This window comes from Oncorhynchus keta, chromosome 19, assembly GCF_023373465.1.
Source record: "Oncorhynchus keta strain PuntledgeMale-10-30-2019 chromosome 19, Oket_V2, whole genome shotgun sequence".
NCBI lineage: Eukaryota > Metazoa > Chordata > Actinopteri > Salmoniformes > Salmonidae > Oncorhynchus > Oncorhynchus keta.
In genome coordinates, this window is record NC_068439.1 from 65,314,757 (window position 1) to 65,328,740 (window position 13,984).

Genomic DNA, 13,984 nt, shown 5'->3' on the forward strand with positions numbered 1-13,984 from the left:
GTGTACAGTGCAGGCCAGTCAACATATCATACACTGGGAATAGACAGTAATCCACTCCTACTGTATAAAGAGTTATCCTCAAACGCTAATCTCATAGGTATGTTGAACTGTAGATGCACAGTGGGAAGAAATATAATTTTCACAATGACAGTGATCAAAGTGAGGATGATGCTGTTCATAATGCAACAAACTATTACTGCACTGGTTAGATATAAAGGTATTACACTACTAATATCTGACAGGATAAAACATCCACCAGCTATACAATGTAGCATCAGCTGCTCATAGGGGAACTACTGTTTCTTTAAATGTCACCCTTTTATCACATGGCGGTCACACGAGGTGATTGTTTTGGAAATGCATGGCAGGGGTCCAAGCTGTGCTCATGGCCTGGTGTGCCAGATGAGGCCCACCGTGGCAGGAACAGAACAGCCTGGGAATCCCCTGCCTGCCTGCCTGCCTGCCTGCCTGCCTGCCTGCCTGCCTGCCTGCCTGCCTGCCTGCCTTGCCTGCCTGCCTTGCCTGCCTGCCTTGCCTGCCTGCCTGCCTTGCCTGCCTGCCTTGCCTGCCTGCCTTGCCTGCCTGCCTGCCTGCCTGCCTGCCTGCCTGCCTGCCTGCCTGCCTGCCTGCCTGCCTGCCTGCCTGCCTGCCTGCCTGCCTGCCTGCCTGCCTGCCTGCCTGCCTTGCCTGCCTGCCTGCCTGCCTGCCTGCCTGCCTGCCTGCCTTGCCTGCCTGCCTGCCTGCCTGCCTGTCTGCCTTGCCTGCCTGCCTGCCTGCCTGCCTGCCTGCCTGCCTGCCTGCCTTCCTTGCCTGCCTGCCTACCTGTCTGTCTCTCTCTCTGTGGAGCACAGGCGTCAGCTGACTGGCCCAGCTAACCCTGTGACTCTAACACTAGGAGGGGGGACAAACTCTGTGAAGTCATGCCAGGATTTGGAGCAGGGTGCTGACATGTCTGCTGTTGGGGAGAGGGGGGGGTAACAGCCGCTTGCCCAGCCTAATGCCTGTATTAGGATATTCAGGGTGACTACAGTGAAGTGTGTTTCCTAAATCTTAACCTACTGTCTGTCACTCTCAGCAATGTATGGAAAAACAACAGGGAGGGGACAATGAAGTGCACATAGGGGTGTGTGGACATTTCCCATTGTGTCTAATGTGAATGGAATAGGATGGGTTGTATCTGGTCCATTGTGAGATCAGTATTGTACCGTCTGTTATTAGCTGAGGTCAGCTGAGTTCAGGTGGGAGTCCTCTGTCATTTAAGGGAGTAGGGTTTAAATCAAATCAAATCAAATGTTATTTGTCACATACACATGGTTAGCAGATATTAATGCGAGTGTAGCGAAATGCTTGTGCTTCTAGTTCCGACAATGCAGTGATAACCAACAAGTAATCTAACTAACAATTCCAAAACTACTGTCTTATACACAGTGTAAGTGGATAAGGAATATGTACATAAGGATATATGAATGAGTGATGGTACAGAGCAGCATACAGTAGATGGTATCGAGTACAGTATATACATATGAGATGAGTATGTAGACAAAGTAAACAAAGTGGCATAGTTAAAGTGGCTAGTGATACATGTATTACATAAGGATGCAGTCGATGATGTAGAGTACAGTATATACATATGCATATGAGATGAATAATGTAGGGTAAGTAACATTATATAAGGTAGCATTGTTTAAAGTGACTAGGGATATATTTACATGATTTCCCATCAATTCCCATTATTAAAGTGGCTGGAGTTGGGTCAGTGTCAATGACAGTGTGTTGGCAGCAGCCACTCAATGTTAGTGGTGGCTGTTTAACAGTCTGATGGCCTTGAGATAGAAGCTGTTTTTCAGTGTCTCGGTCCCAGCTTTGATGCACCTGTACTGACCTCGCCTTCTGGATGATAGCGGGGTGAACAGGCAGTGGTTCGGGTGGTTGATGTCCTTGATGATCTTTATGGCCTTCCTGTAACATCGGGTGGTGTAGGTGTCCTGGAGGGCAGGTAGTTTGCCCCCGGTGATGCGTTTAGAATTGTACTCAAGGTTATTTACATCTCAGTAGTTTGCCAACATAACTTCTCAATTGTGTCATGTAAAAATCTGCCTATCCAACTCAATAATAGTCGGGCATATAGTTGTCTAATTCCAGGGCATATCACCTTGCTGTCATCACATTATACAATACCTATAATTACACAAGAATAATTTCCTGCATTGCTCGGGGGAAAGCGTAATACTTTCAGTAGGTCAGCATATAACACATATGGCAAATGATGGATTTAAGGGACTTGATATTTGTAACACAGGAGACTGAAACAAACAAAAATGCCATTAAGAGCCATTCTGTGGTTTTATGGCACCCAGTAGGGAAGACAATAGAGATTATTAATCATGGACACCAAGACAATGGTGTGGTAGAGGTGCTACACACCATCTTCAATAGCCAATCAGTCTTCACAGCTGATACCCATTAACAATAGTTCTTATTGGATGTGACAACTGGGAATTACCAAGATCTTTGGAGAATAGTGGCAGGTGCAATCATTCTCGCTTTGTTTTCATGCCGAGTTTGTTTTAGCATGAGCATACAATATTAACTTATATTTGAATATATCTGTGGTATTGTGCTTTATTGACACTAATTCCTTTTCCTCTTTCTCTTCCAGGGCAAAGTAACAAAGGACAACTGCCTGATGTACCAATCAAATAGAGAGCTACCGTTTTAACTTTTTGTTTCATTTCGTAAATGTCTTAAAATAATACAGTGTCTTACAAACTGTGTGGAGGAAGTGAGACTCTACACTTTAACCTCAAAGACTCATAAAAACACTGGATTTCCTTTGTCTCTCTGCTCAGCCTCTGCTCAGTGGAGTCACAGTCTTGGACTGGACGAGGGGCCAGGCAGGGGCAAGAACACCCTCCTATGGCTGTGTTGACCTTACAGGATGCATATCTCTCCTCCATACTGGTTCTTGCTCTCTTTCTGACAGCTGAATGACTGAAATATTAAGGGGAAAAATTGCTTTGATTCCTCTGGACAGTGTTCAAATGGATCAAGATTCCGGACAAAGGGAATGCCAAGTTCTGAGAGCACTAGTTAAGTGATGTCGCAGAGTTTCAATGTGTTCTGATTAACTTGATTAGAAATACACTTCACTTAAACAATGTTCAATAACTGATCGATATGGTTTTAGTCATCAGAAGTAGTCCTATTGCCCATTCTAAAGAGTTGATTAGAAATAAATGTACATGTGAACCATGATGTGTTTACAATACACTTTGGCTGTTGGAATTCCATCTTGAGTTGGGCAATTGCATGGGACAAAACTTTGAAATGGAAAAAGCAACCAGTTGCTTTTTCTTATGATGGATGTATTTGTCTTGAAAGTGCCAAGAACAATTGTTAAAGTTGAGTTAGACCCTATATTGGATGCTATCTAGAGATACATATTTTTGGAGCTAGTCTCGGGGACATAAGTTCAAAAGTTACTTCGGGGATCACACCATATTTGTTTGCATGAGGTGTCAACATCTGTTGAATATTTAATCTCCGAAAGCACTGGACATTATCCCAGACTAGGTAGAGGTAACAGTTGGCCTTTCTGCAGCTGTCTTTGCGCTGTAAGGTTATGTGAATTTTGTGCTTTTCTAAGACAGTGGAGTCTTGAGTCTAATGATAAAGAGAAAACTAAATGTAACTTCTTTCAATTCTAGGCATTTTTTTAACATGTGTGACAGTGTTTACTCTTTTATAGTTCACTAATAAGTTATTATGTTGTGTATAAGTGGGCCTTTCTTTTACTCCTAACTGTACAAAGTGTCAAGGGAAACCTTGGGAACAATATCTTGCTGATAGTCTGGTGTGAGGACTAGAAGGAGATGTGTGGTAGAGTTTGTGCTGTGGCTGAAACGTTGTGCTTTTGTCTATTGGACAGCGCGGGAACCCCGAACCAATCAGGACCGCCTCAGTTCTGTCATCATCGTCATAGCATCGTCATACTGTAACTCTTCTACTGAATGGTAGCCCTGTGAGCATTTTTTTGTATATCTCCCCGCTAAAATCCTTCAGCTTTGTAGACCAGAACTCCATATCATAGGACCTCTCTATGTTTTCTATTTCAGTGGTGTGAATCTGTTGGCTCTTTTGTAAATTAATGTAACACTAACAGGCCTTCCAAGATCTAGAATATTCAAATGGAACCTCGAGATGCATAAAATGCTCTTTCTTCTAAACTCAGGCAAGTTTTCCTTGCAACATTTCTATACACTTACTGATCGTGTTTAAACATCACCATGGTAACAGCACGTAGAACATCTGAAGACATAAAGGGTGCGTTCCGTAAATTCGTTCAGAGCACTCTCGTTGAGAATGGCAGAGCGCAGAAAAACTGATGACTTTACGAACACTAAGCACCAGTTGAATATGTCCCGTATCAGTGAACTTTGGCAACAAAAAAAGCGTAATTAAACTGTTGCCAGCAACACAGTTACAGTCGCCAACGCTCTATATAACATGAAAACAGCATAACCAGCTCTACTAGGGGGAGTAAAATTGTCAGAGTGAGGTGTTATCTTATTTGTCTGGAAGTAGCTAGCAAGCTAGCCAACATTAGTCTAGTTCGCTTGGGTGATTGACTGACGTTCTGAGGTCAGAACACTCGGATCAAACCGACTCATCGGCCAGAGCGTCCAGTGTGCGCTCTGAACGCTCCAAGAGCGTACCTCTCTTAATTTACAAATTTGCAATCTGACAAAGCCCTGAGCGCACTCTGATTCCTAAGCATTATCCTCTTTATAACATTTGTGTCTGGGACAGTATATTGGTATTCAACTGTGTAAAAGATATATGATCGCTAGTATGCTTCCTTGCATAGTAAATCCAAGATTACACCTGTTGAAGAGTCAGTTGTGTTTTATCAGTGTGAGTGGCTGGCAAAGGAGGCTGGTGGGAGGAACCATATGAGGACGGGCTCATTGTAGTTGCTGGAATGGAATAAATGGAATGGTATCAAACACATCACACATATCGAAATCATCAGTTCCATTAATTCCATTCCATCCATTACAATGAGCCTGCTGTCCTATAGCTCCTCCCACCAGCATCCTCTGGGGGATAATAGATATACACCGGTTACTGTCACCCTGTGCCAGATAACCCCGTCTGAAATGTTGAAGACCAACATCATTTACTGCTGCAATCTTACATGACCCCTTCATTCACAGAGAGGATTCAACGTTGTAAATATAGCATAACATTTTCAACCCAGATAAAGTTTTTGACAATATGTTATGTAAGATCTGAATTAAAAATAAAATAATTTGATTGTATATGGCATTACAGTATTATAAGTTCCTATACATTCAAAGGGAGCTGTGTATAATACTGTTGCAGGTACTCAATTGCTCATTGTAGTACATTCCTGAATACTCCATTGGTTGTTTTGTTTGGGTTCAGCGCTGACTTCTACTTCTCAATAGATTTAGCAATTTTCTATTTATGTTACTTTTCAAAATGACTGTAAATATAATAAAATCAAACTGTGGAAAAGGCCAATCCTTTTTCTCATTTGTTTTCTGAGGACTCACTTCCTGCAACGTCTGATGTAATCACTGACATCACACTTTCTAGTCTCTCATCTGAACAGCAATATGTATTGATACAATAATAGTTAGCTATGCCTAGCAACAGCCTTTACCACCTGAAGGTATCATTCATTACAATTTCCTACGGTATGTGAGGCAAACTGTTGCCAGCCTCACCTGGTCATCCAACCAAGACAGCAAGCAGCATGGGGAACAATGTTTGAAACAAATATCAGACATACTGTAACAACTTACAGACATAGACACACCATAAAAAAAAAGTTTTGTTGTAGACACACATTTCAATTGCAGAAACATACAAGCGTCATAGATATATATATATTTTTTAACGTTAAAAGCAAAAGTATGTAGGAGTGAGACTGTAGCTGGTATTTATTTTCTGAACTTATCAAAGAAGAACAGTATACTATGACCGAAATGGTCATAGTATATCACCAATGTTTAAGCCTATGTAGAGTCAACGAAGACCAGCCAATAGCACTATAGAGATCACAGTGGTGCTTCAGACGTGTTTGGTTGGTAATAAACCAAAGAGCTGCATGATACACGGAATCAAGTGCCTTCAGGGTAGTGCTTGAGGTCTGCATATAAATTACATCACTGTAGTCTAAGACGGTACGGTGTGCATTCCTGTCTGTCTCTTTTCTGGCCTCCAAAAAAAACAAGCCTTATTTCAACATGATCTTCTTTACCAGGTTTTCAACATGATTAGTGAAGTTCAGCTTCTCATCCACCCAAACTATAGAACTTCCTTCCAAGCTAGTAATGACATGGTTTTCAGAGTGTTTAGTGTTGGAAAATACAATGTATTTGGTTTTAGAGGAATTCGAACAAGCTTCAAATCGTACAGATTCTGTTGAATGATGTTAAAAGCTGTTTGAGCATTTTCAAAAGCCAAAGTCAAACTGCAGCCACTTGAATGGAGAACAGTGTCATCCTCGTAAAAATGTACATATGCTGTCTCAATATCTCCCAATGTTGTTGATCTAGATCATAAAAAACGTTCAATGTTGCTGCAATAGTGTTGTGGCTTGACCTGAAACCTGATTGTATACCACTCAAAATATTGTTTTCCTGGAGGTAGGCCTTAAACTGCTTATTGACTAGGGACTGTAATCATTTTGCCAAAACAGACCATTTTGATATGGGCCGATAGTTATTCAGTATAGTGGGATCACCTCCTTTCAAAAGAGTGATTTCATTACATTTTAGGGTGAGGTTAAAAATCTATGTTGAAGGGGGAGCAATGATGTCTGCAGCTAATTGTAATATGTGGGGGTTAAGATCATCAGGGCCAGGGGATTTTTTGTTGTTGTACATCAATTGCTTTCAGGGCTCTACACAACTCTGAGACTGAGAAGGAGAACCTGGAGAAGGAGTGGATGGGGAGATCAGGTAATTTCACAGGGGCCTCATGTTGACCTTTAACCCTATCAACTAATCCACCTGCTTCAAGAAAATGCTGATAACCTCTATTCTGAATGATTTTTTCTCAGTTACCACCTGTGGGTCTACCAGCAGTTGTTTAGGAAGCTGTGCATCTTTCTTTGCACTCTAAACCTTTCACTACTTGCCAAAATTTGGAAGAATTATTCAGATGGTCAGCAGTAGATTTGAGGTACAGTAGTGGTCTGCCTTCAGCTTTTAGGTCATAGCCACACCCTGATTCCAAAGGTGTTAAAAAGCCATCCAATCATCAGCCAAAGCAGACCTTCTTGTTTTAGCCCACATAGCATTCCGTTTCCTTATGATTTCAGCTAGTTTATCTGAGAACCAAGGGTTGTCGCTGCCCTTAATTCTGTATTGGTTGAAAGAGACATGCTTGTTGCTTACATCCTGGAATGCTTTGTGGAAGTAAGAAAAGGCTAATTCAACATCAGGAATGAATTCAATTCTATTCCAGGCTGTTACAAACATAATGTAAAAATCCATGAATATCAAAGTGCTTCCAGTTTCTTTTCATGTTGAATTTTACCATCCTTTATACAGGCACAGTGATCACTTGATGAAAAAACACCAGAAGCATTAAAACGATAAGGAGTGTTAAAATAAGATCAATCAAAGAGGATTTCCTTGTTATACTGTTGACAATCTGAGTAAGATTTTAGGAGTTACAGATATTCTTGAGTTGTTCAGAGTTGGATGTCAACAAGTCTATGTTCAGATCAACCATAAGCACAAATTCAGGTTTGACGTGATAATAATAAAAAATACAATCCAGAGAGCCAGCAATAGCAGACTGGGGTATATAAAACAGGAAACCAGATTCAAGGATGCGCAGAGATTTATATTCAAAGACAGATATTCAAATTGCTCAGGCTTAGTAACAGAAGTCTGAATGGTCGCAGATAACTTTTATGTATATAGCAACACCACCAAACTCGTGTCTGGCTCTGCGGTTTTTATCCAAATATTCACAAAATCAAGTTTCAGAAGAAGACTACTTTCATTTATACAGTAATTTTAGCATGTAAATCTTGATAGGGCAAACTCACTCCTGACAAATGGTGACAACAAACTGCTAGGGCCTACATAATGTTGTCCCAACAGCAGAGCTTTCATTTCTGTACCCTGTACTGAATTCTTACCACAGCCACACCTGGCTATCAGCTGATCCTTGTCTGGCAGCGAGACAGTTCATTCAGCCTCATTTACTGCCTTTTTTAAAAACATAGCTGATATTTTATTATTTTTATTTTTATTTCAACTTTATTTAACCAGGTAGGCTAGTTGAGAACAAGTTCTCATTTGCAACTGCGACCTGGCCAAGATAAAGCATAGCAGTGTGAACAGACAACACAGAGTAAACAATTAACAAGTCAATAATACAGTAGAAAAACAGGAGAGTACATATACATTGTGTGCAAAAGGCATGAGGAGGTAGGCGAATAATTACAATTTTGCAGATTAACACTGGAGTGATAAATGATCAGATGGTCATGTACAGGTAGAGATATTGGTGTGCAAAAGAGCAGAAAATAAAATAAATAAAAACAGTATGGGGATGAGGTAGGTAAAAATGGGTGGGCTATTTACCGATAGATTATGTACAGCGAACGATGAGTGGATGAGAGGCAATCCATAATTTCGATTAAGACAATGAGTGAGCAAAGATGGACGTAGTCAATACAACTATTTTTTCAGGATTTTTGAACTGTACAGGGACAGAATTCAGAAAATGGGCCGTTCTTACTGTATTCTCCCTGTACACCAAGTCAGAACCTTATAAGCAGACAATTAAAGCTCTTACAATGTTCGATGATGACATTTCTCTAAAACAGGCTATAGGCTAAATGTGCACCACCAAGTCAGAACAGTAGGCTAAGTGATGAGGGGTAAAGGGAGCAAAATATTAGGGTGAGGCACATGTGCTACTAACAGCTTACAACACAACATACACTTAGTATTATTTTCTTAGCTACAGTATACATATCCCATGGCATATTACATCATTTATGCAGAAGCAAACAATATATTTTTTGGGGACTCACTTTGTTGTGCTGTGCTCACTTGAACAGGAAGATGGTGTGGCGATCGTTCTTGTGGGAAAATGTTGTCATCAAACTTTGTCATCAAAGTCTGGCATTCTCTGGATTTATGGTAATTTCAAGACAACAGGGAACTAGGGGAAAAAAACAAGGTCAAATCATGACGTTAGTGATCTTCAGGTCGGAGCGCTAGAAAGAGGGCCGAATTCCCAACCTGGAATTCCAAGTTGGATGACTGTTCAAGACATATTTTCTCAGTCCAAGCAAATATTTTTCAGTTTCTAGTTGTCTTGAACTCACTGAAGTCTGAGATTTCACAGTTCTGAGTTTACAGTTGTTTTGAAGGTGGCAGAAGTCATGCTGGATTGACAGCATGGCCAGTGTATTCAACCTTTTCTGGCCCATGGTGTTGCACATGAATGTTTATCCTTTTAAGCTTGGAAAAGATACACTTAATCCCAGACTTGGACCACACTTTCTCTACCGAATAGCAGGCTAGTGATTGCTTTGCAATGCTTGCAGTTAGCTACTGATTCCTTCCAAACCACTCATTGTTGAATTTGAAATGTCCAAATGTTTGTGTAATGTCCAATGGCCAATGAGCACTGATACGTTTTGTCTATAATCTCTCTTCATATGACAAGGTTTGAAACAGATTTGCCAGTATATTGTAGACGTGATTTATGATGATGATAACTTCTTGTCTAGATTGCTAGCTAAGATTCTGAAAGTATGATGTTGACATCAGTCCAATCAAAGCTATGGTACATATAACGTGAATTGATGTCATTTTATCTGTGGCTAATGACCTTGAGCCTTCTTGTATGGGCACTTCTAATGTAAATCTACGGCAGCACCCTAGGGGCTGGACCTTTCTAGCTCTCGCTGTAGATTTTGCAGTGACATAGTGTCCCCATGAGTGACAGAACATTGAGCCAATCATGGCAAAACTACAGATTATATATATATATATTTATTTATTATTATTATTATTTTAGCTAAACAGGTTGGGCTCAAAACAGCGGGGGTAGCCACAGCATTTATGTGTAGAAACTTCAGACCATTTTGACTTTTCAATTCAGATGAGGTAGAAATGCCATGACCTGGGTTAGATTGCACATTTCCTGACAGTAGAAGAAGCAAAAATAATGGCAAGTCGAGATTGTATTTTATGACATTTGGATTCACAGACAGTACTAGAACCATAGTGCAGAGGAACCAGTCTTTAAAACAACGTATTTCAAAAGGTACTTATAGTCCAAAGACATGGTTAAGTACCGAAAGAACAATGTAAATGCAACCGTGCGGTTTCTCCCATGTCTAATGGGAAAAAATGTGTAGAGTTCTACAGTGCAAAAACGGGGAAAGGGTATGATTTTTCCCAGGATGAAAAATTAGAAAAACACCAAACATTCACCACATTTAAGAGGCATTGGGCCCCAAATGCATCATCCTCAGTGTAAGATTCTATTAGACCTCAGGATAAGACCCAGATGCAGACAGTTCGAAGTAACAAAAGTTTATTACAAAAACATTGGGCAGGAAAACGAAAGGACAAGGGCAGGCAGAGGTCAGTAATCCAGGGCAGAGTCTGAAAGCTATAGAATGGCAGGCATTCTCAGGGTCAGGACAGGCAGAATGGTCAAAACTAGAAAACAGGGACGAGAGCGAAAACAGGAGTATGGGATAAACGCTGGTAGGCTTGACAAGACGAACTGGCAACAAACAAACAGAGAACACAGGTATAAATACACAGGGGATAATGGGGCAGATGGGCGACACCTGGAGGGGGTGGAGACAGGCACAAAGACAGGTGAAACAGATCAGGGTGTGACAGATTCAAGGGTAGACAATAGCAAAAATAGCAAAAGCAACATGTTCGTTTGAGAAATAACCATTAAAAGTTTTCTAAGACTCCGATCTAAAATAATAGGCCTGTGGGGTTGCATGCTAATCACAAATAGGCCTAAGCTACAGTACATAAGCTACAATAAAATAACAATAAAGGCCAGGTAATACAAATAAAAGTGTAAAAGTCCACATGCGAGGGTGTGAAGCTAACCTGATGCTGTCATATATAATTTTGCCTCTATTTTGCTAAACGCTCCACTCTAGTGTAGGTCGTTTAAAAGACCCATGAACTTGCCCTGTACCAAGTATAATGCTCTGGCAGGAGGCTATTGATTACATCCCTCGCATCAAGCACCTATGTGGAAACCTGTGGATATAAAGATTTGTATCTCCTATACATATGTCTGCAGGTTTACCTTTCACTTGCCTGGGTTTTCTATTAAATATTACTTTATGAAAGAAAGCAAGGTGTGAAGCACATTGTTACTTGAGACCCTGACACCTATACAGCTTTCTATAGTAAACGAAGCTTGCCATCTGGTAGAACAGGACATACTCTGCTTCCACACTGGAAACTGGATCATTACCCAATAAGGCATTTGGAAACAGAATCATTTCTTATATAATACTGGAGTTGAGCTGTGCTCAGGGGGGAAGAAATCAATGCTTGACACTTGCTTTTTTAAATCTGATCTTTGCATGTGTGTCTCTAAAAATACACCAATTATGGCGAGGACGCTGTCTTTACTTGGAAACCACAGAGGTAATGTTCACAGAGCAAATGGCCCCAACATACAGAGCTGACTGGAAGTTCACTGAATGCTCAATCTCCCTCGAAATTAAATGTCAAGGACTCACCAATATGCACAGCCATCTGTTCAAGAGAATATGCAGAGTATTCTCTTTTAAAAGCTCCAGCAGAGTAAAACTGCAGCCTGGCTCCAAGCTGACCAAAGAGGTGCCATCATGTGACAGATCGTTGTAAGAGAGTCCTGGGAGACCCGTCGGTGTTAGACAATGATGAACAGGAATAAAAGCATATAGGCTCCTATGCTAAATAGTGCTGAGAACATCAGTGACATCTTAGAGCTCCGTATGTGATGACATTTACATTTTAGTCATTTAGCAGACACTCTTATCAGAGCGATTTACAGGAGCAATTATGATTAAGTGCCTTGCTCAAGGGCACATTGACATATTTTTCACATAGTTGGCGGGATTCAAACCAGCAATCTTTCGGCATTCCTAGCCATTAGTGTCTGTCTCCTCTTTACCTCCATCAAACATTCTGTCTGGACCTCCTGACACAGGAACCACATGTAGTTGAGGTGTACAGTACCAGTCAAAAGTTTGGACACACCTACTAATTCTAGGGTTTTCCTTTATTTCTTACAGTTTTCTACATTGTAGAATAATAGTGAAGACATCAACACTATGAAATAACACATATCGAATCATGTAGTGACCAAAACAGTGTTAAACAAATCAAAATATATGTTATATTTGAGATTCTTCAAAGTAGCCACCCTTTACCTTGATGACAGCATTGCACACACTTGGCATTCTCTCAACCAGCTTCATGAGGTAGTCACCAGAATGCATTTCAATTAACAGGTGTGTCTTGTTAAAACTTAAATTGTGGAATTTCTTTCCTTCTTAATGCCTTTCAGCCAATCTGTTGTGTTGTGACAAGGTAGGGGTGGTATACAGTAGATAGCCCTATTTGGTAGACGACCAAGTCCATGTTATGGAAGAACAACTCAAAGAAATGACAGTCCATCATTACTTTAAGACATAAAGGTCAGTCAATACAGAACATTTCAAGAACTTTGAAAGATTCTTAAAGTGCAGTCACAAAACCATCAAGCGCTATGATGAAACTGGCTCTCATGAGGGCTGCCACAAGAAGGAAAGAACACAAAGTTACCTCTGCTGCAAAGGATAAGTTCATTAGAGTTTCCAGCCTCAGAAATTGCAGCCCAAATAAATGTTTCACAGAGTTCCAGTAACAGACACATCTCAACATCAACTGTTCATAGGAGACTGTGTGAGTCAGGCCTTGATGGTTGCTGCAAAGACACCACCACTAAAGGACACCAATAATAAGAAGAGACTTGCTTGGGCCAAGAAACACGAACAATGGACGATCTCCCCATGTGTGGTTCCCACCGTGAAGCTTGGTGGAGGAGGTGTTATGGTGCTTTGCTGGTGACACTGTCATTGATTTATTTAAAATTCAAGGCACACTTAACCAGCATGGTTACCACAGCATTCTGCAGCGATACGCCATCCCATCTGGTTTGCACTTAGTGGGACTATCATTTGTTTTTCAAAAGGACAATGACCCAACACACCTCCAGGCAGTGCTCAACAAGTGCCGAGCATATGTGGGAACTCCTTCAAGACTGTTGGAAAAGCATTCCAGGTGAAGCTGGTTGAGAGAATGCCAAGAGTGTGCAAAGCTGTCATCAAGGCAAAGTGTGGCTACTTTGAAGAATCTCAAATATAATGATTTGTTTAACACTTTTTTGGCTACTACATGATTCCATTTGTTTTATTTCACAGTTTTGATGTCTTCATTATTATTCTACAATGTAGTAAATAGTAAAATAAAGAAAAGCCCTTGCATGAGTAGGTGTGTCCAAACTTTTGACTGGTACTGTATATATGATGTTGGGAAGCCTCAGACTGAGGTATGACTGATGAGCCATATCACTGTACTACCTTCAATGCCACTTATTCATATATTAGCTGCCACTCTCAATGCCAATTTAAAGGAAAATCCACTCAAAAATCTTTTGTATTTTTTGTTGATACAGTCCCAAAATGTTTTGTATTTCCACATTCAAGTTGTCAAGATGTTGTTCTTTTAAGAAGCAAAGTGTTACTGGCCACAGCATCATGATGATGCAAAATGCTGGATGACTGAGCAATTCAGAGTCTAAGTCAGCATGTCTGCTGTATTTTGAAAGTAAAATAAAAGATGCTTATAAACAGTTGAATACACAATTCACCATTTAAATTGTACATATTCATTATACTACATAT

The 13,984-nt window shown here is 40.6% G+C and overlaps 1 protein-coding gene across 1 annotated transcript in view; it reads left to right on the plus strand.

The window, feature by feature from the left end:
• LOC118397873 (sodium/potassium-transporting ATPase subunit beta-1-interacting protein 2) overlaps nucleotides 1-5,547 on the plus strand; it is a 162,375-nt gene extending 156,828 nt beyond the window's left edge. The window contains exon 7 of the mRNA XM_052471033.1: nucleotides 2,660-5,547. Coding sequence (XP_052326993.1) covers nucleotides 2,660-2,669 — 10 coding nt within the window. The 3' untranslated portion in view covers nucleotides 2,670-5,547. The remainder of the gene's footprint in view (nucleotides 1-2,659) is intronic.
• Nucleotides 5,548-13,984: the final 8,437 nt, after the last annotated feature.